At 46.3% G+C, this 19,746-nt stretch overlaps 1 protein-coding gene across 4 annotated transcripts in view; it reads left to right on the forward strand.

Moving 5' to 3' along the window:
- The window catches only part of ATP4B (ATPase H+/K+ transporting subunit beta), a 290,606-nt gene extending 278,579 nt beyond the window's left edge, over window positions 1-12,027 (forward strand). For all 4 annotated transcript variants that reach the window (XM_063953102.1, XM_063953100.1, XM_063953101.1 and 1 more), the window contains 4 exons: window positions 5,566-5,622; window positions 10,067-10,156; window positions 10,244-10,431; window positions 11,101-12,027. In XM_063953102.1, coding sequence (XP_063809172.1) covers window positions 5,566-5,622; window positions 10,067-10,156; window positions 10,244-10,405 — 309 coding nt within the window. In that variant the 3' untranslated portion in view covers window positions 10,406-10,431; window positions 11,101-12,027. The remainder of the gene's footprint in view (window positions 1-5,565; window positions 5,623-10,066; window positions 10,157-10,243; window positions 10,432-11,100) is intronic.
- Window positions 12,028-19,746: the final 7,719 nt, after the last annotated feature.

Below are 19,746 nucleotides of genomic sequence, written 5' to 3' on the forward strand. Positions count from 1 at the left end.
ATGAGGACGATGTTGGTGAGGAGGCGGAGCAATTGCCGGTAATGGTGATGTCACTCTCTAGGGAGTCGACACCGGAATGGATGGCTTATTTAAGGAATTACGTGATAATGTCAACACGCTGCAAGGTCGGTTGACGACATGAGACGGCCGGCAAACCAATTAGTACCTGTCCAGGCGTCTAAAACACCGTCAGGGGCGTTAAAACGTCCTTTTTACCTCAGTCGGTCGACACAGACACAGACACGGACACTGACTCCAGTGTCGACGGTGAAGAAACAAACGTATTTTCCTTTAGGGCCACACGTTACTTGTTAAGGGCAATGAAGGAGATGTTACATATTTCTGATACTACAAGTACCACAAAAAAGGGTATTATGTGGAGTGTGAAAAAACTACATGTGGTTTTTCCTGAATCAGATAAATTAAATGAAGTGTGTGATGATGCGTGGGTTTCCCCCGATAGAAAATTATTGGCGGTATACCCTTTCCCGCCAGAAGTTATGGCGCGTTGGGAAACACACCTTAGGGTGGATAAGGCGCTCACACGCTTATAAAAACAAGTGGCGTTACCGTCTCCAGATACGGACGCCCTCAAGGAGCCAACTGATAGGAGGTTGGAAAATATCCTAAAAAGTATATACACACATACTGGTGTTATACTGCGACCAGCGATCGCCTCAGCCTGGATGGGCAGCGCTGGGGTGGCTTGGTCGGATTCCCTGACTGGAAATATTGATACCCTTGACAGGGACAGTATTTTATTGACTATAGAGCATTTAAAAGATGCATTTCTATATATGCGAAACTCTGGCATCAAGAGTAAGTGCGATGTCCATATCTGCCAGACGATGTTTATGGACACGACAGTGGTCAGGTGATGCAGATTCCAAACGGCACATGGAAGTATTGCCGTATAAAGGGGAGGAGTTCTTTGGGGTCGGTCCATCGGACCTGGTGGCCACGGCAACAGCTAGAAAATCCACCTTTTTTACCCCAATTCACATCTCAGCAGAAAAAGACATAGTCTTTTCAGCCTCAGTCCTTTCGTCCCCATAATATCTGCCCAGGGATAGAGGTAAGGGAAGAAGACTGCAGCAGGCAGCCCATTCCCAGGAACAGAAGCCTTCCACCGCTTCTGCCAAGTCCTCAGCATGACGCTGGGGCCGTACAAACAGGTGCGGTGGGGGGTCGTCTCACGAGTTTCAGCACGCAGTGGGCTCACTCGCAAGTGGACCCCTGGATCCTACAAGTAGTATCCCAGGGGTACAGATTGGAAATTCGAGACGTCTCCCCCTCGCAAGTTCCTGAAGTTTGCTTTACCAACGTCTACCTCCGACAGGGAGGCAGTATTGGAAACAATTCACAAGCTGTATTCCCAGTAGGTGATAATCAAAGTACCCCTCCTACAACAAGTAAAGGGGTATTATTCCACACTATATTGTGGTACTGAAGCCAGACGGCTCGGTGAGACCTATTCTAAATGGAGTCACTCAGAGCAGTGATAGCGAACCAGGAAGAAGGGGACTATATGGTGTCCCTGGACATCAAGGATGCTTACCTCCATGTCCAAATTTGCCCTTCTCACAAAGGGTACCTCAGGTTCGTGGTACAAAACTGTCACTATCAGTTTCAGACGCTGCCGTTTGGATTGTCCACGGCACCCCGGGTCTTTACCAAGGTAATGGCCGAAATGATGATTCTTCTTCAAAGAAAAGGTGTCTTAATTATCCCTTACTTGGACGATCTCCTGATAAGGGCAAGGTCCAGAGAACAGTTGGAGGTCTGAGTAGCACTATCTCAAGTAGTTCTACGACAGCACAGGTGGATTCTAAATATTCCAAAATCGCAGCTGTCTCCGACGACACGTCTGCTGTCCCTAGGGATGATTCTGGACACAGTCCAGAAAAAGGTGTTTCTCCCGGAGGAGAAAGCCAGGGAGTTATCCGAGCTAGTCAGGAACCTCCAAAAACCAGGAAAAGTGTCAGTGCATCATTGCACAAGGGTCCTGGGAAAAATGGTGGCTTCTTACGAAGCGATTCCATTCGGCAGATTTCACGCAAGAACTTTTCAGTGGGATCTGCTGGACAAATGGTCCGGATCGCATCTTCAGATGCATCAGCGGATAACCCTGTCTCCAAGGACCCTGTCTCTTCTGTGGTGGCTGCAGAGTGCTCATCTACTAAAGGGCCACAGTTATGCATTCAGGACTGGGTCCTGGTGACCACGGATTCCAGCTTGAAAGGCTGGGGAGCAGTCACACAGGGAAAAAATTTCCAGGGAGTGTGATCAAGTCTGGGGACTTCTCTCCGCATAAATATACTGGAGCTAAGAGCAATTTACAATGCTCTAAGCTTAGCAAGACCTCTGCTTCAAGGTCAGCCGGTATTGATCCAGTGGGACAACATCACGGCAGTTTCCACATGATTGTGCACCGTTGGGAAAGACCAAAGGTGGACATGATGGCGTCCCGCCTGAACAAAAAACTGGACAGGTATTGCGCCAGGTCAAGAGACCCTCAGGCAATAGCTGTGGACGTTCTGGTAACACCAGGGGTGTACCAGTCGGTGTATGTGTTCCCTCCTCTGCTTCTCATACCAAAGGTACTGAGAATTATAAGACATAGAGGAGTAAGAACTATACTCGTGGCTCCGGATGGGCCAAGAAGGACTTGGTACCCGGAACTTCAAGAGATGCTCACAGAGGACTCAGGGCCTCTGCCGATAAGAAGGGACTTGTTTCAGCAAGTACCATGTCTGTTCCAAGACTTACCGCGGCTGCGTTTGACGGCATGGCGGTTGAACGCCGGATCCTAAGGGAAAAAGGCATTCCGGAAGAGGTCATTCCTACCCTGGTCAAAGCCAGGAAGGAGGTGACCGCACAACATTATCACCACATGTGGCGAAAATATGTTGCGTGGTGTGAGGCCAGGAAGGCCCCACGAAGAAATTTCAACTCGGTCGATTCCTGCATTTCCTGCAAACAGGAGTGTCTATGGGCCTCAAATTGGGGTCCATTAAGGTTCAAATTTCGGCCCTGTCGATTTTCTTCCAGAAAGAATTGGCTTCAGTTCCTGAAGTCCAGAAATTTGACAAGGGAGTACTGCATATACAACCCCCTTTTGTGCCTCCAGTGGCACTGTGGGATCTCAACGTAGTCCTGGGATTCCTCAAATCACGTTGGTTTAAACCGCTCAAATCTGTGGATTTGAAATATCTCACATGGAAAGTGACCATGATGTTGGCCCTGGCCTCGGCCAGGCGAGTGTCAGAATTGGCGGCTTTGTCTCACAAAAGCCCATATCTGATTGTCCATTCGGACAGGGCAGAGCTGCGGACTCGTCCCCAGTTTCTCCCTAAGTTGGTGTCAGCGTTTCATCTGAACCAGCTTATTGTGGTACCTGCGCCTACTAGAGACTTGGAGGACTCCAAGTTGCTAGATGTTGTCAGGGCCCTGAAAATATAGATTTCCAGGACGGCTGGAGTCAGGAAAACTGACTTGCTGTTATCCTGTATGCACCCAAAAAAAAAACAAAAAAAAAACTGGGTGCTCTTGCTTCTAAGCAGACGATTGCTAGTTGAATGTGTAGTACAATTCAGCTTGCACATTCTGTGGCAGGACTGCCACAGCCAAAATATATAAATGCCCATTCCACAAGGAAGGTGGGCTCATCTTGGGCGACTGCCCGAGGGGTCTCGGCTTTACAACTTTGCCGAGCTGCTACTTGGTCAGGGGCACACCCTGGCTGAGGAGGACCTGGAGTTCTCTCACTCGGTGCTGCAGAGTCACCCGCACTCTCCCGCCCGTTTGGGAGCTTTGGTATAATCCCCATGGTCCTGACGGAGTCCCCAGCATCCACTTAGGACGTCAGAGAAAATAAGATTTTACTTACCGATAAATCTATTTCTCGTAGTCCGTAGTGGATGCTGAGCGCCCATCCCAAGTGCGGATTGTCTGCAATACTTGTACATAGTTGTTGTTACAAAAAAATCGGGTTGTTATTGTTGTGAGCCGTCTGTTCAGAGGCTCCTACGTTTGTCATACTGTTAACTGGGTTCAGATCACAAGTTACGGTGTGATTGGTGTGGCTGGTATGAGTCTTACCCGGGATTCAATATCCTTCCTTATTGTGTACGCTCGTCCGGGCACAGTATCCTAACTGAGGCTTGGAGGAGGGTCATAGGGGGAGGAGCCAGTACACACCACCTGATCCTAAAGCTTTAGTTTTGTGCCCTGTCTCCTGCGGAGCCGCTAATCCCCATGGTCCTGACGGAGTCCCCAGCATCCACTACGGACTACGGGAAATAGATTTATCGGTAAGTAAAATCTTATTTTTAATGTAAAATACAGCATGTCACTTTATGCAAGCGCAACAACATTTTACAAATAGCTACAGGGAAATTTGAGATTTTGAACAGGAAAAAAAAGGCTGAGACAGTTGAAAGCATCTTACACATACAGTACACCTTGCTTTGTTGTATGACAAGTCAATAATTCCTCTTATTGTGCTATAAAGCGCACATCTCTAAAAACGGCAATTCAACTGTATCACAATCTACTACTAGTTTCCTACTTCGGTCTTAGTCCTGGGTTCAGTATGATTTGCCAGCGCACGGGATGCCGGTGGTCAGAATACCGATGTCCGCATCTCAATAGTACAAATCCCAACAGGTGGAGGTAAGATTGTTCCCCCTCTACCCTACCACTAGCCCTCCTTTCCCGCAGCCTAACCCTTTACCTCCCCCCTTAGTGCCTGACCCTAACCTCCCCGTTTGTGCTTAAACCTAACCCCCCATCTCGCAGCCTAACTCTAACCCTCCCCACTTAGGGCAATATCCTATTAGCAGTGGTACTTTACCACTGCTAATAGGATTGCCGGGGGCGATCCTATTAGCACCTATGCCAGCTTTGTTTTCTTCCAATGCCGGCATTTATCTGGGAATATGCTTCAGATGCCTTAGGCACCCGAAGCATAATCCGCAATGATGGGCCACTGGAGCCCCGAAAACACATGGGATTGGGGGTCCAATTTTGGCCGATTAAAAATGGCCTCTAATTGTATACCGTGATAATGATCATTGGTCATTAATTGCGATATCTGGCCATTTTTACCACCTGAAAATGCTTCGGGGCTAATAGGGTACCGCTCCATGTGCCTAAATCTAACCTCCCCCGGTGGTGCCCAACCCGAACAGCCTCTTTGCACAGCCTAACCCTAGCCTCCCCCATCCCCGCAGCCTAATTCTGACCCCCCCCCCCCCCCTGGTTGCACCTAAACCTAACCCGCCCATTATAATTACGTTCGGGATGCCGGCTGTTGGGATTCCGGCGTCGGTCTCCTGACCTGTCGGGATTTCAGCATCAGCATTGTGACGATTGTCAACATTCCAGCGTCAGTATCTTGTCCACATCCCTAAGTTACATGTTTGTAATATTTAATACTGAATTTATTTTTTTATTATATTTTTAAAAGATGGACGCATAATATTGTGTCCCAGGTCACTTTAGAATGTTAAACATTTAAAATATTAATAAACTGTATCTATATAACCTGCTCTCTAATTTCAGATAATACATTTTGTGCCTGGCAACAAGACAGCTCCATATCTGACGTGCACATCAAAGGTTTGTTTGCATTCTGTTACCCTTAGATAAATAGAAAATCCCATTTTGTCTCATGTAATAGAGATGAATGTTATGCATGTTTGTGGGTTTCCGCATTTTGTTTTCCCAACAGTATAACAATGGCGGTAATTCAGAACTGATCGTGCACATCTACGATCATTTACTCTGACATGCAGGGGGAAGCCCAGCACAGAACTAGTCCGCCCCGCTGCAGCGATCTAGTCTGAATTAGGCCCTATATTAGAGTTTAAAGTCTGGACACCATAGAGAGCAGTTGTATAAGAAGTTAACAGAAAGAAGATTTCCATCATATTGAAGTGAAACAGTCAGCATGTGCTTTACACCCTTAAGGTCCTGCAGGAATATGGGCAGTAGACAAGCTGTGTCAGGCATCCAATCTGGCACCTTGACTTAGCCTCGCTGGATTTCCAAATCTTCTACAGATCAGAGTGGGGATAGCAGGGCAAGAAGAAATGCTATCTACCAGCTGGAGCCAGAGAGCTCTAGCTTACAGGGAAACTCAAACAAGAAGTACATTGGTTTTCTCATTTAAATAAATGTAACTTCGTTAAGCACTTATTCAGCATGATATAGATATGTTTGATGGGGTGTAGTATTGTATGCCGGCGGCCGGGCTCCCGGCGACCAGCATGCCGGCGGCCGGGCTCCCGGCGACCAGCATACCGGCGCCGGGAGCCCGACTGCCGGTATACCGACAGCGTGGAGAGCGCAAATGAGCCCCTTGCGGGCTCGCTGCACTCGCCAGGCTGCGGGCACGGTGGCGCGCTATGCGCGCCATGCTTTTTTTTTTCTCCCTCCAGGGGGGTCGTGGACCCCCAAGAGGGAGAAAAAGTGTTGGTATGACGGTTGTCAGGATTCCGGCACCGGCATACTGTGCGCCGGGATCCCGACAGCCGGCAACCTGAAGACCACCCGTTAGATGTTTTGCATGGTATGTGCACAGGTTTTTGGTCACTTAGCTGTGCGTTAGCCACAATAGCTTCCCCCAGTATACGAGTGGGTATCATTAAGTTTCAATTACAGAATCACCATGAACAGAATGAGGCAGAAAGTTAAACTTGGTATGTTGAACTTAAGTCTTCTCCACATAGTCGCCCTGCAGACCCACACATTTCTGCAGAGTTTCCTGTCCTTCCGCAAATCATCGTTATAGAAGTCCTGCGACTGCCCCAAGAACCACTGTTCCACTTCTAGAATGACATAATTTGTGTTGTCAAATCACCTGCCCGAACTGGCTTCTTCGTCTCAGAGAAGAGAAAGAAGTCGTTGGGTGCGTGATCAGGCGAATACGGAGGATGGGGCAAAATTTCGTAGCCACACCTGATGGCTTCCACAGCAGATGCTTGGGCGGAATGTGCGGGTGAATTGTCGGCTAGGAGACGGATGCTTTTGCTGATCACCACCACAGCGTTTTTCTTTCTTAGCATCTCGCAATGTCTGCAGAAGGGTGCAGTAGTAAGCGCTGGTAATGGTCTGACCCTTCAGAAGTTAATCTGTTAGGATTACACCACTGCAGTCCCAAGCAACGAACAGCATGACCTTACATTCAGATTTCTGCACCTCAGCATTTTTCAGAGGTGGGGGAGGATTATTTTTTTTGTTTTACTCCTTGCTAAATTCTTTGGTCTCCGGATCATACAGGTAGACCCAGTATTTATCCATAGTCATGAGGCGTGCAAAGAAATTCTCTTCATCCTGCTCCAACAGAGTCAACATCTGCTGTGAAAATTCACATAGAGTTCACTTGTGAAATGGGGTCAGTAAGTGGGGAACCCCTCATGATGACACTATAGACATGTGCAGTTGCTCATACATAATCTTCCATACACTTCCATAACTAAGACCAACTTCTTTCATGATCACTTCTACACGGTGGCTAGATCATCCATGATTGAAGGTCATCCTGAGTCGAGGGTCATCTGAGAGGGACATGTGTCCCATTGAAAGTTCCCTTTCCACCTCACAACACTGTCATATGATGAACTTTCATCATCATAAACAGCCACCATTTCATTGTGGATTTGGCGGGCGCTGTTACCCTTCAAATGGAGGAACTTAATAGCACTGCAGGCTTCAATTTTGTCCATCATGCATGTTACTGACATCTACCAGCTCCAGAAATTAAACAAGTTGACATAAGTAGCTGTAATTTACATCATGCACATAAGGATCAATGATTATATTGATCATATTACATCCAGACATATCAATAACTTAATGGTGATAATTAAAACTTTATGACACCCCCTCGAACTATAGCTTTATTTTTTAGTACTGAAATACTGTATAGACATTTCTGTATATCAAACTGAAGGAAAAATACATTATAATCAGGGCTGGATCTAGACCTTGAGGCGCCCAGGGCGAAAAAATAGGGTGTGTGGCTTCATGGAGAAGGGGTGTGGTCAGTTATGCCCCCTGTAGCTGTGCCCTCAGTAGTTGTGCCCTTAGTACTGTGCCCACAGTAGTATTGCCCCCAGTACTGTGCCCCCTGTAGGGTTGTGCCCTCTGTAGCAGTGCCGTAACTAGGCATTTTAGCGCTGTGTGCAAGAAACGGCATTGGCACCCCCCCCCCATATGCAAGATAGGGGCAGTGCGCCCCGTAGGCGCGCAAAAAAATATATAGGGACGTGGCTTCATGGGGAAGGGGCGTGGCCACAAAATAATACCAATTCATACTACGGTGCACAGTAGTCTCCATTATTCAAATTACGCCGCACAGTAGCACTACTACACCAGGTAGAGCCCCTTTTACACATTATGGCAGACAGTCCCACTTTTTACACATTGCGGCAGACAGCATCCCCTGTTTACACATTACGGCAGACAGCGTCCCCCTTTTTACACATTACGGTAGCCAGTCCCCCTTTTTACACATTACGGAAGACAGCGTCCCCCTTTTTACACATTACGGCAGACAGCGTGCCCTTTTTACACATTACGGCAGACAGCGTCCCCCTTTTTACACATTACGGCAGACAGCATCCCCCTTTTTACTAGAGATGAGCGGATTCGGTTTTACTCCGTTTTACTCGGTTCTCAAAATGGCATCTTATTGGCTATCCAAAACACGTGACATCCATGAGCCAATAAGATGCCGTTTTGAGAACCGAGTAAAACCGAGTAAAACCGAATCCGCTCATCTCTACTTTTTACACATTGCGGCAGACAGGATAGATAGATAGATAGATAGATAGATAGATAGATAGATAGATAGATAGATACCATCTCTCCCCGCTGGCAGTCAGGCTCCTTGGTGCTGGCAGATCCCGGGCCGTGGGGAAGGAGGAAGAGCGAGGGGGACTGAAGCCGCAGCAGCACTATGTAATTGGTAGAGGCGCCGCTGCAGCTGTCCCTCTACTTCCGCATTGGCTACCCGCTGCCGCTGTGAATGCTGGGATGAGCGAAGCGCATCCCAGCATTCACAGCAGTGCCGGGCAGCCAATGCAGAACCACTACCAATTACATAGCGCTGCTGCGGCTCCAGTCCCCCTCTCACCTCCTCCTCCCGTGCCTCTGGCTTCTCCAGCGTGGCACAACCAGCACAGCAGAGGCGGCTTGTAATGAGTCAATTTGACTCATTACAAGCCGCTGGCCGTTGCGCCCTCGGTAGTATTGCCCCCAGTAGTGTGCCCCCTGTACAGTTGTGTCCCCAGTAGTATTTCCCCTGTAGAGTTGTGCCCAATAGTTGCGCCGCTTCCGAAAAAATTTATACTTACAATCCCCGCTCCTGCTTCCCGACCGCTGCTGCCCTACGTCTCTGGCCGCCGGCGCCGCTCCTCGGATCTATGGGAGAGACGCCATGACGTCTCTCCCATAGCACCGCATAGACACTAGAGGTCAATTATGACCTCTAGAGTCTATGTGCCGCTCCCACAATGCAGTGCGGTGCGCGATGACTTCGTCGCGCACCACACAGCACCGGCACTAATAGTGGATCTTGCCACGGCGGCGGTGGCCCGGGCAAAAATCCTGCTTGCCTGTAGCAAGATCTGCTACTGATTATAATGCAAAAGTATATTCATACAGAATATTACTCATTACTACGCTGTTAATTAACTCTGGTTCAAGAAAAAAAAATAAAGGAAAAAAAAAAAAATATATATATATATATATAAACACACACAGAGATGTAGCCATGTTCATTGTACTGCGATGGGGCATGCTGCATGGCGAGCCAGGCTGACTATTCACAGCTCCATTGTTTTCTAAAGGACTTAATGACACGTACGCCGGTTGTGAATAGTCGCAGCATGGCATGCCATGCAACATGCCGTGATGCAGCATGCTGCATTGCAGTAAGATGAGCATAGCAACATCTGTATATGTATGTATGTATGTATATATATATATATATATATATATATATATATATAGTATGTGTATGTATACATAAATGCTGATATTTTTTTTTACACCACAGAATGAAGATGATCTTGGACATGTTGAGTATTTTCCACCTAACGGTACCTTTGGCCTACAGTACTTCCCATACTATGGCAGAAAAGCACAGGTATAATACTTTACAGTTACCGCAGTTCAACAGTTAAATTCATTTTTTTAATCAAATTCATTAAACAAACTTGTTTTACCTTCTCAGCCAAACTACACCAACCCTTTAGTGGCAGTGAAATTTCATGGCGTTAAACTTAACAAGGAGATTGAAGTAGTGTGCAAAGTTATTGGAGACAAAATCATCACTGAAAACCCTCACGACCCGTATGAAGGAAAAGTGACATTCAAGCTTAAAATACAAAAATAAATTTGCCTTTGTGACAGAAATGGAAGGTATGATACACATATTTCATATGTACGGTGCACTGACATTAAAGTAGCCTGAAAATCAAATACCAGTGTTTGCAAACTGTGACTTTGAAAGATAATGAGAATTTACTCCAAGGTGACAAGTTAATCAACAGTATATTTGTGTTGAATTCCAGTCTGCATACACTGATAAAATAATGTGCTCTATGGCAATGTTTATGTACTAACTGCCTCTCTTCATGTATGCACAAAATAATCGGTTTTCATCAAGTGCCCTTAAATTAGTAGCACTTATCAAGCTGTGTGCGAAAAGCTAAATTCATGCCAGAAATACTGAACAGTAGGCTTTTTTCTGTTAATAAAAAATAGGGTAACGAGCAGAGACCTCGCCGTATCAATGTAAGGGGTGTCCGTAAGATTCCAACACTGCAGGAACTCCTAAATGGAATCTGCAACCCTATGGAGGGGCTAGGTTCTACATATGGAGATCTTGAAATCTTATCCGTTGCTCACTATTGCATTAAATGGTGATACATGATCAAAATAATTTGAACCAGCACAGAATCAGTAAAGCCAATGCCTCAAATTCAGTAATAATTTTTAAATAAAATATTCAAAATCATTGCAATATACAGTATGTTTGTTATTTACGCATGCAAAGAGAAATGACACAATTATTCTCCTAATCCACAGAATTATCGCCTGGAAGAAATGTTACATCACTCACCTGCAGTCAAGAAATTGACTCACATCAAAGAAGTCATCCATGTTTTTAATTGTGACTTGCACTGATACATGTGAAATTTAAATATTAATACTTGGCAAGAATAACAATACCATAGGCACTTACTTAGGCGCTCTAACAAGACTCAAAGTTTGTACTGTGAATCCTACAGGTGGTCACAAGCCTCAGTGTGCATTTATAGCATGTTTAATACAAGGAAAACATTCCTTCATATAAGACAAAAGAATTGCTTTTATATCTATAATATATGCATACACACTTATTATATGTGTGTGTATATATATATATATATATATATATATACGCCTATGCTTTATGATGATGATAATGATTATCTAGGCGAAAGGTCTGCTATCATTTTTATTGTTTCCGACTGTGCACTGTGCAGAACATTCTTCTAATGGGGTATTCTGGAGCAGCCCTGCACACCCTAACCATACAGTAGTTTTAATAATTAATATAAAGTTATTTAGTTGCATGTGTTTAAAGGTAAACTCCCATACCTGTTAGTAAATTAACACACTTTTGCTGTTGTTTGTATAACTTATCATTGAATCACACTATTAATCCACTATCAAATTTAATTAAAGAAAATTAATTTAGAGAAATGTATATGAAATTAACAAACCTAAGCATTCGGCATTATAAACACATTTGTTGTTGAGAAAAGTGAAACTATTGTAAGTTAGAGTCTACATCTACATGCCTATATAATTAGTCTTCAAGTTGTGAAAATATGATCTATACAAGCAGAAGGAAACTCTTAAAAGACTCTGACATCAAAACGATATTATTTAAATTGATGTTTAATATAACTGTTTAAAGTGTATATTTGATAGTTGCCTTGTGTGAATAACATTAGATACAAGCTAAAACTTTTACTGTTTTTCTTTTTAGAGCTAATGCTGGTTTTTAAATGTTCCTTCTCTTCATAAGTTCATTTTCACTGTAACAGCAGGTGTTCGGTATTGTCACTAATTATTTTATTATTTTAAAACTAGGTAGCCTGAGCCTGTATAAATTACCAACAGACAGACTATATAAAATAAGACCTACTTGTGATGGTGTTTCACAATATCTTTTAATAGACAAAACCATAAAACAACTACAGAATTTACTGAGGAACTCCTTACCCCTTTCCCCTCCCCTACAAGAGTCAGGCGATTGCTACTTCTGAATCTTGCAGGGCCGCGCATCGCTAACGCTACGGGCATACACATGGAGAGATCCGTGCTTAATTTCTATGCAATATAATTGCTTAGAATTTACGCACGGATTTTTCCGTGTGTACCCCCCTTTAGGCTGTGAGGCCTCAGGGATGGCACTAAGAACCAGTGTTTTGGCCAAATGCAGATAAACCGGTTCAAAAACGGACAGAAATGCTTGACCCCAAATATCTTATCAGTCGGCCTTGACAGAAAATATAGGACAAAAGGTCCTGCTATTGGCCCTCATTCCGAGTTGTTCGCTCGCTAGCTGCTTTTAGCAGCATTGCACACGCTAAGCCGCCGCCCTCTGGGAGTGTATCTTAGCATAGCAGAATTGCGAACGAAAGATTAGCAGAATTGCGAATAGACATTTCTTAGCAGTTTCTGAGTAGCTCCAGACTTACTCAGCCATTGCGATCAGTTCAGTCAGTTTCGTTCCAGGTTTGACGTCACAAACACACCCAGCGTTCGCCCAAACACTCCCCCGTTTCTTCAGACACTCCGGCGTTTTCCCCAGAAACGTCAGCGTTTTTTCGCACACGCCCAGAAAACGGCCAGTTTCTGCCCAGAAACACCCAGTTCCTGTCAATCACAGTGCGATCACCAGAACGATGTAAAATCCTCGTTATGCCGTGAGTAAAATACCTAACTTTTGTGTAAAATAACTAAGCTTATGCGCTCTGCGAACCTTGCGCATGCGCAGTAAGCGACTAATCGCAATATAGCGAAAATCGGCAACGAGCGAACAACTCGGAATGACCCCCATTGTGCAGTGTGTGTGTGCACATTCTGAATAATTTGCGCATAATTCCTATGGTTTATCCTGATTACCTCAAAAATCTTGTGGGTGGACATATGCAAATTCAGTGTGGGGTGGAAAAAAACGTGTTTTTTTTCAAGTGCATAATGTGCAGTGCAGATATCGCCACCTTCCAATGGCAGAAAAATTGGCCCATTGGTTAGTTCAACCAAACACGATCACAGTGTGTACCTAGCTTCAGGGCCTAATTCGGACCTGAGCGCAGCAGCAAAATCTTTCTGTAATGGGCAAAACCATGTGCACTGCAGGTGTGGCAGATACAACATGTGCAGAGAGAGTTAGATTTGGGTGGGTTATTTTGATTCTGTGCAGGGTAAATACTGGCTGCTTTATTTTTACACTGCAATTTAGATTTAAGTTTGAACACACCCCACCCAAATCTAACTCTCTCTGCACGTGTTATAACTGCCCCCCCCCCCCCCCCCTGCAGTGCACATGGTTTTGCCCATTAGAGAATTGTTTTGCTGCTGCGATCTGAATTAGGCTTAGTTTGATGTCAAGTTCTCTCTGTGCAGAATGTGAGACCTCCTATCTCTCCCATGCACCCAGGTGGGTTGGGGCTGAAATGTAGGCGGTCAGGATGCTGGAGGTCAGAACCACAACCACAGCATCTTGATGTTTAGAATCCCAACAGAGGTCTGGTAAGCATGCTACTCCTAACCACCCTAACCCTCCCCCCCCCCTTCCCCCCAGCCTTACCCTAAACCTTCCCAAAGGTGCCTAAACCAAAACCCTCCCCCATTCCTGCAGCCTAAACCTAACCCCCTTCCTCTTCGGCATACATCTCTGGCGGCCCGGCAGTCAGTTAATCGGGATCCCAGCTGGCAGGATTCCGGCGCCGTCTTTCCAAGCAGTGTTGGGATTCCGGTGTATTTCGACAGGCGGGATCCCATCCAGACAGGTCACTATATGACTAGGACATAAACTGTGCTACAGTTTTGTGGTATTAAAAAGTGGTAAGCTCAATAATAATATTGTATTCGTTGTAGGGAATGGGGTACTGTATTTAATTGCCTTACCATGAATACAGAAGTTTGTGATAATCAGAACACTGGCCCTCATTCCGAGTTGTTCGCTCGCAAGGCGAATGTAGCAGAGTTACACACGCTAAGCCGCCGCCTACTGGGAGTGAATCTTAGCTTCTTAAAATTGCGACCGACGTACGCGCAATATTGCGATTACAAACGAGTTAGCAGTTTCAGAGTAGCTCCAGACTTACTCTGCCTGTGCGATCATTTCAGTGCTTGTCGTTCCTGGTTGACGTCACAAACACACCCAGCGTTCGCCCAGGCACTCCCACCGTTTCCCCGGCCACTCCTGCGTTTTTTCCGGAAACGGTAGCGTTTTCAGCCACACGCCCCTGAAACGCCGTGTATCCGCCCAGTAACACCCATTTCCTGTCAATCACATTACGATCGCCGGAGCGAAGAAAAAGCCGTGAGTAAAATTACTTTCTTCATAGTAAAGTTACTTGGCGCAGTCGCAGTGCGAACATTGCGCATGCGTACTAAGCGGATTTTCACTGCGATGCGATGAAAAATACCGAGCGAACAACTCGGAATGAGGGCCACTATTCAAAAGATCTTTTGTATTGATGCAGGATTGGCATGATTGTATTTGATACGGTAAATGATAAAGGGAAATAAAAGCAATCTCCCAAGATAAACAAATCTGGATAAACTGCTCATGCGCAGTAAGAGAAGAAGAAAAATTAAAAAATTTACACATGCACAGTTCAGCCAGAGCATATTGCTGTAGCAGCATCATGATTCATGGATAGATTCTATCATGTATCCAGAATCAATACAAAAATCTTGAATTCATATTTTTATAAGATCAGAGATCTTCCTATGCCCATTCCTATACTAACCTACCATCATGAGATAACGCTTCCCCCAGCAGTGAGATAAAAAATAGGATAAATCCCTTTTTCGTAGTCCGTAGAGGATGCTGGGGTCCACATTAGTACCATGGGGTATAGACGGGTCCACCAGGAGCCACTGGCACTTTAAGAGTTTTAAAGTGTGGGTTGGCTCCTCCCTCTATGCCCCTCCTACCAGACTGTCTAGAAACTGTGCCCGAGGAGACGGACATCTTCGAGAGAAGGATTTAACACAGATAGTGGCGAGATTCATACCAGCTCACACATACAAGGCACATCAAGCTAACGTAGCTTGAAAACTCAGCAACCGCTGAAACATTACTTACCAAGTAACAATGCAGTACTCAACTAAAACAAAGTTGTACTGAACCAATTAACAATAGCAGGCAAACGAAGCACTGGGCAGGCGCCCAGCGTCCTCTACGGTCTACGAGAAAAGGATTTACCGGTACGTAACCAAAATCCTATTTTCTCTTACGTCCTAGAGGATGCTGGGGTCCACATTAGTACCATGGGGATGTATCAAAGCTCCCAGAACGGGAGGGAGAGCGCGGAGGTTCCTGTAGAACTGATTGACTGAACTTCAGATCATCAGCGGCCAAAGTATCGAACTTGTAGAACTTAGCAAACGTGTTCGACCCAGACCAAGTTGCTGTTCAGCAAAGTTGTAACGCCGAGACACCCTGGGCAGCCGCCCAGAAAGACCCCACCTTACGAGTAGAGTGGGCCTTGACAGACGTAGGACACGGCAAGCCTACCAAAGAATACGCATGCTGGATAGTGAACCTGATCCAGCGAGAGGTTGTCTGCTTAGAAGCAGGACACCCAATTTTCTTGGGATCATACATGACAAACAGAGAGTCCGATTTCCTGTGACGAGCAGTCCTCTTCACATATATTTTCAGAGCCCTTACAACATCCAAGGACTTTGCAGAAATTGAGGAGTCAGTAGCCACTGGCACCACAATAGGTTGGTTGATATGAAATGCCTACACAACCTTCGGAAGAAACTGCTGATGTGTCCGGAGTTCAGCTCTATCTTCGTGGAAGATCAAGTATGGGCTTTTACAGGACAAAGCCCCCAACTCCGACACATGTCTAGCAGAAGCTAAAGCCAACAAAGTGACAGCTTTCCACGTAAGAAATATGACTTCGACCTCCTGTAGAGGCTCATGGTAATGTTTAGACGTTACTCCTTTCCTAGCCTGTATCAGGGTAGGAATAACCTTGTTCGGAATGCCCTTCCGAGCTAGTATCAGGCATTCAACCTCCATGCCGTCAAACATAGCTGCGGTAAGTCTTGATAGGCGAACGGCCCCTGCTGCAGCAGATCCTCCCGTAGAAGAGGCCTCAACTCTTTTTGCAGTAGATCCAGAAGATCCGTGTACCAAGCCCTTCTTGGCCAGTCTGGAGCAATGAGGATCGCTTGAACCTTTGTTCTCCTTATGAGCTTTAGAACTCTTGGGATGAGTGGAAGTGGAGGAAACACATACACCGACTGGAATGCCCACGGAGACACTAGGGCGTCCACCGCCACTGCTTGCGGGTCCCTCGAGCTGGAACAATACCGCCAAAGCTTCTTGTTAAGCCGAGAGGCCATCATGTCGATCTGGGGTACGTCCTAAAGATCTGTTACCTCCTTGAACACCTCCGGATGGAGAGCCCACTCCCCTGGATGGAGATCGTGTCTGCTGAGGAAGTCCGCTTTCCAGTTGTCTACTCCCGGAATGAAAATTGCTGACAGCGCCAACGCGTGCTTTTCTGCCCAGAAGATGATTCTTGTTACCTCTGCCATCGCAGCTCTGCTCTTCGTTCTGCCCTGTCAGTTTATGTAAGCCACTGTTGCCACATTGTCCGACTGCACTTGAATGGCCTGATTTCTCAGAAGATGAGCCCCTTGGAGACCGTTGTAGACGGCTCTTAGTTCCAGAATGTTTATCGGCAGGCCAGCTTCCAGGCTTGACCACCTTCCTTGGAAGGTTTCCCTTGAGTGACTGCGCCCCAGTCCTGGAGACTTGCATCCGTGGTTATAAGGATCCAGTCCTGAATCCCGAACTTGCGGCCCTCCAGAAGGTGAGATAATCGCAGCCACCAGTGGAGCGAAATCCTGGCCTTTGGTGACAGATGAATTCTCTGGTGCATGTGTAGATGGGATCCCGACCACTTGTCTAGGAGATCCAGTTGGAAGGACCGAGTGTGATACCTCCCGTACTGCAGAGCCCCATACAAGGCCACCATCTTCCCCAGAAGGCGAATACACTGATGAATTGACACTCGGGCTGGCTTCAAGACATCCCGGACCATCGTTTGAATCACCAACGCCTTTTCCGCTGGGAGAAACACCCTCTGCACTTTCGTGTCGAGGATCATTCCCAGAAAGGACAATCTTCTGGTTGATACCAAATGTGACTTTGGAAGAGTCTGGATCCAACCATGTTTTCTCAGAAGCTGAGTCATGAGTGTTATGGACCATAACAGCTTCTCCTTGGACGATGCCTTTATCAGCAGATTGTCCAGATACGGAATTATGTTCACCCCCTGTCTGCGGAGGAGAATCATAATTTCCGCCATCACCTTGGTGAACACCCTTGGTGCTGTGGAGAGACCGAATGGGAGGGCCTGGAACTGAAAGTGACAGTCCAACAGTGAAAATCGCAGATAAGCCTTATGCGGTAGCCAAATTGGAATGTGGAGGTATGCATCCTTGATATCCATGGATACTAGGAATTTGCCCTCCTCCAGACCTGATATAACCGCCCTTAGGGACTCCATTTTGAACTTGAACTCCCTCAGAAAGGGGTTTAGTGATTTTAAGTTCAGAATGGGCCTGACCGAACCATCCGGTTTCGGTACCACAAAAAGGTTCGAATAGTAACCTTTGTTCTGCATGTGCGGTGGTACTGGCACAATGACCTGTGCCTCCACCAACTTCTGGACGGATTCTTGCAGGACAGTCCTGTCTGTCAGCAGAGTTAGCAAACCTGACCTGAAAAATCAGTGAGGGAGCTTTTGAAATTCCAGCCTGTACCCCTGGGACACAATATCTTGCACCCAGGGGTCCTGGCCGGAGGACACCCAGACATGACTGAAATGTCTGAGTCTCGCTCCCACCGGCCCCACCTCCGGGGCATGCAGTCCACCGTTATGCGGAGAACTTTGGAGTACCTGAAGCAGGTTTCTGTTCCTGGGAACCTGCAGACGCAGGTTTCTTGAACTTGGGCAGACCTCCCCGAAAGAAGGTGTGGACGGCTTTGCATTTCTGGGCTTGTCAGACCGAAAGCACTGTGGCATAACTGAAGAAAAGGGTTTCTTCGGAGCAGGTGTAGCTGAGGGAAGGAGGGGTGACTTACCAGCCGTAGCCGTGGAGATCCACGCATCTAACGCTTCCCCAAAGAGAGCTTGACCTGTGTAGGGTAGGGTCTCCACACTTCTCCTGGATTCCGTGTCGGCAGACCACTGGCGCAACCACAGCCCTCGATGAGCTGATACTGACATGGAGGAAATCCCCGCAGCCATGGAACCCAGGTCCTTCATGGGTTCTACCAGAAATCCTGCCGAATCCTGAATGTTACGGAAAAAAAATTCAACATCACATTTCTCCATAGTATCCAAATCCTCAAGTAACGACCACTTTACTATAGATTTGGCAATCCAAGCACTGGCAATAGTGGAACGTAGTATTGCCCCAGAAGCCATGTACATGGATTTGAACGTATTATCAATTTTACAATTAGCCGGCTCTTTCAAGGTGGTAGATCCTGGAACAGATAAAACCACCTTTTTTGAGAGTCTGGATACTGACGCGTCAACAATAGGCGTGTTTTCCCATTTTTTCCTATCCTCTACTGGGAAAGGAAACGCTACCAGAACCCTTTTAGTTATCTGGAATTTTTTATCTGGGTTTTCCCAAGCCTTTTCAAATATAGCATTTAATTCCTTTGACGCAGGGAAGGTTAGCAAGGCTTTCTTATTTTCCGTGAAGTAAGCCTCCTCAACCTGCTCGGGTGTTGTATCAGCAATATTTAACACATCCCTAATAGCCTCTATCATCAACTGCACTCCTTTTGCAAGTGATGCAGCCCCCCGCAACACATACCCGTCACCGTCTGTAGTTCAGAGTCGGTATCGGTATCATCCTGCATGATCTGTGCAAGAGCACGTTTATGTGAATATACAGCGGGGAGCCCTGATGTACCAGAACTGGGCCAGACTGCCATAGAATTCTGTAAAGCCTATGTTGCAGATTAATTCTGTGCAACCCTGTTAGAAATATGAGAAATCATAGATTTGATAAAGGATAACCACTTGGGCTCCCTTGCTGGTATCTGTGCTAAACCAGTGCAATCCTGATTACATGGAATGGGATCATCTTGAGAGGGCATATCCTATGCAGCATATGACAGAGTCCCTGGGCATTGCTTAATGGAGACCACAGGTTCTCTACACACACCCACACACAGGGGAGTACAGACAGAGTTTCCCCCCCCCCCCAAGAATAGCAAGATAGACACAGAGATTGGAGCCAACCCACACACAGCGCTTTTAATATAAAAGGAAACCCCCTATCAGCGCTGACTGTACACCTTAATAGGTTACACAGTCGTTTTGCATCCTCCCTTCCCCCTTCTACAACCCCCTGGTACCGTGATAGATAGCTGGAGTTGCTGTGGAGGGACTGCTCTTC

This window comes from Pseudophryne corroboree, chromosome 2 (assembly GCF_028390025.1).
Source record: "Pseudophryne corroboree isolate aPseCor3 chromosome 2, aPseCor3.hap2, whole genome shotgun sequence".
Classification (NCBI taxonomy): domain Eukaryota; kingdom Metazoa; phylum Chordata; class Amphibia; order Anura; family Myobatrachidae; genus Pseudophryne; species Pseudophryne corroboree.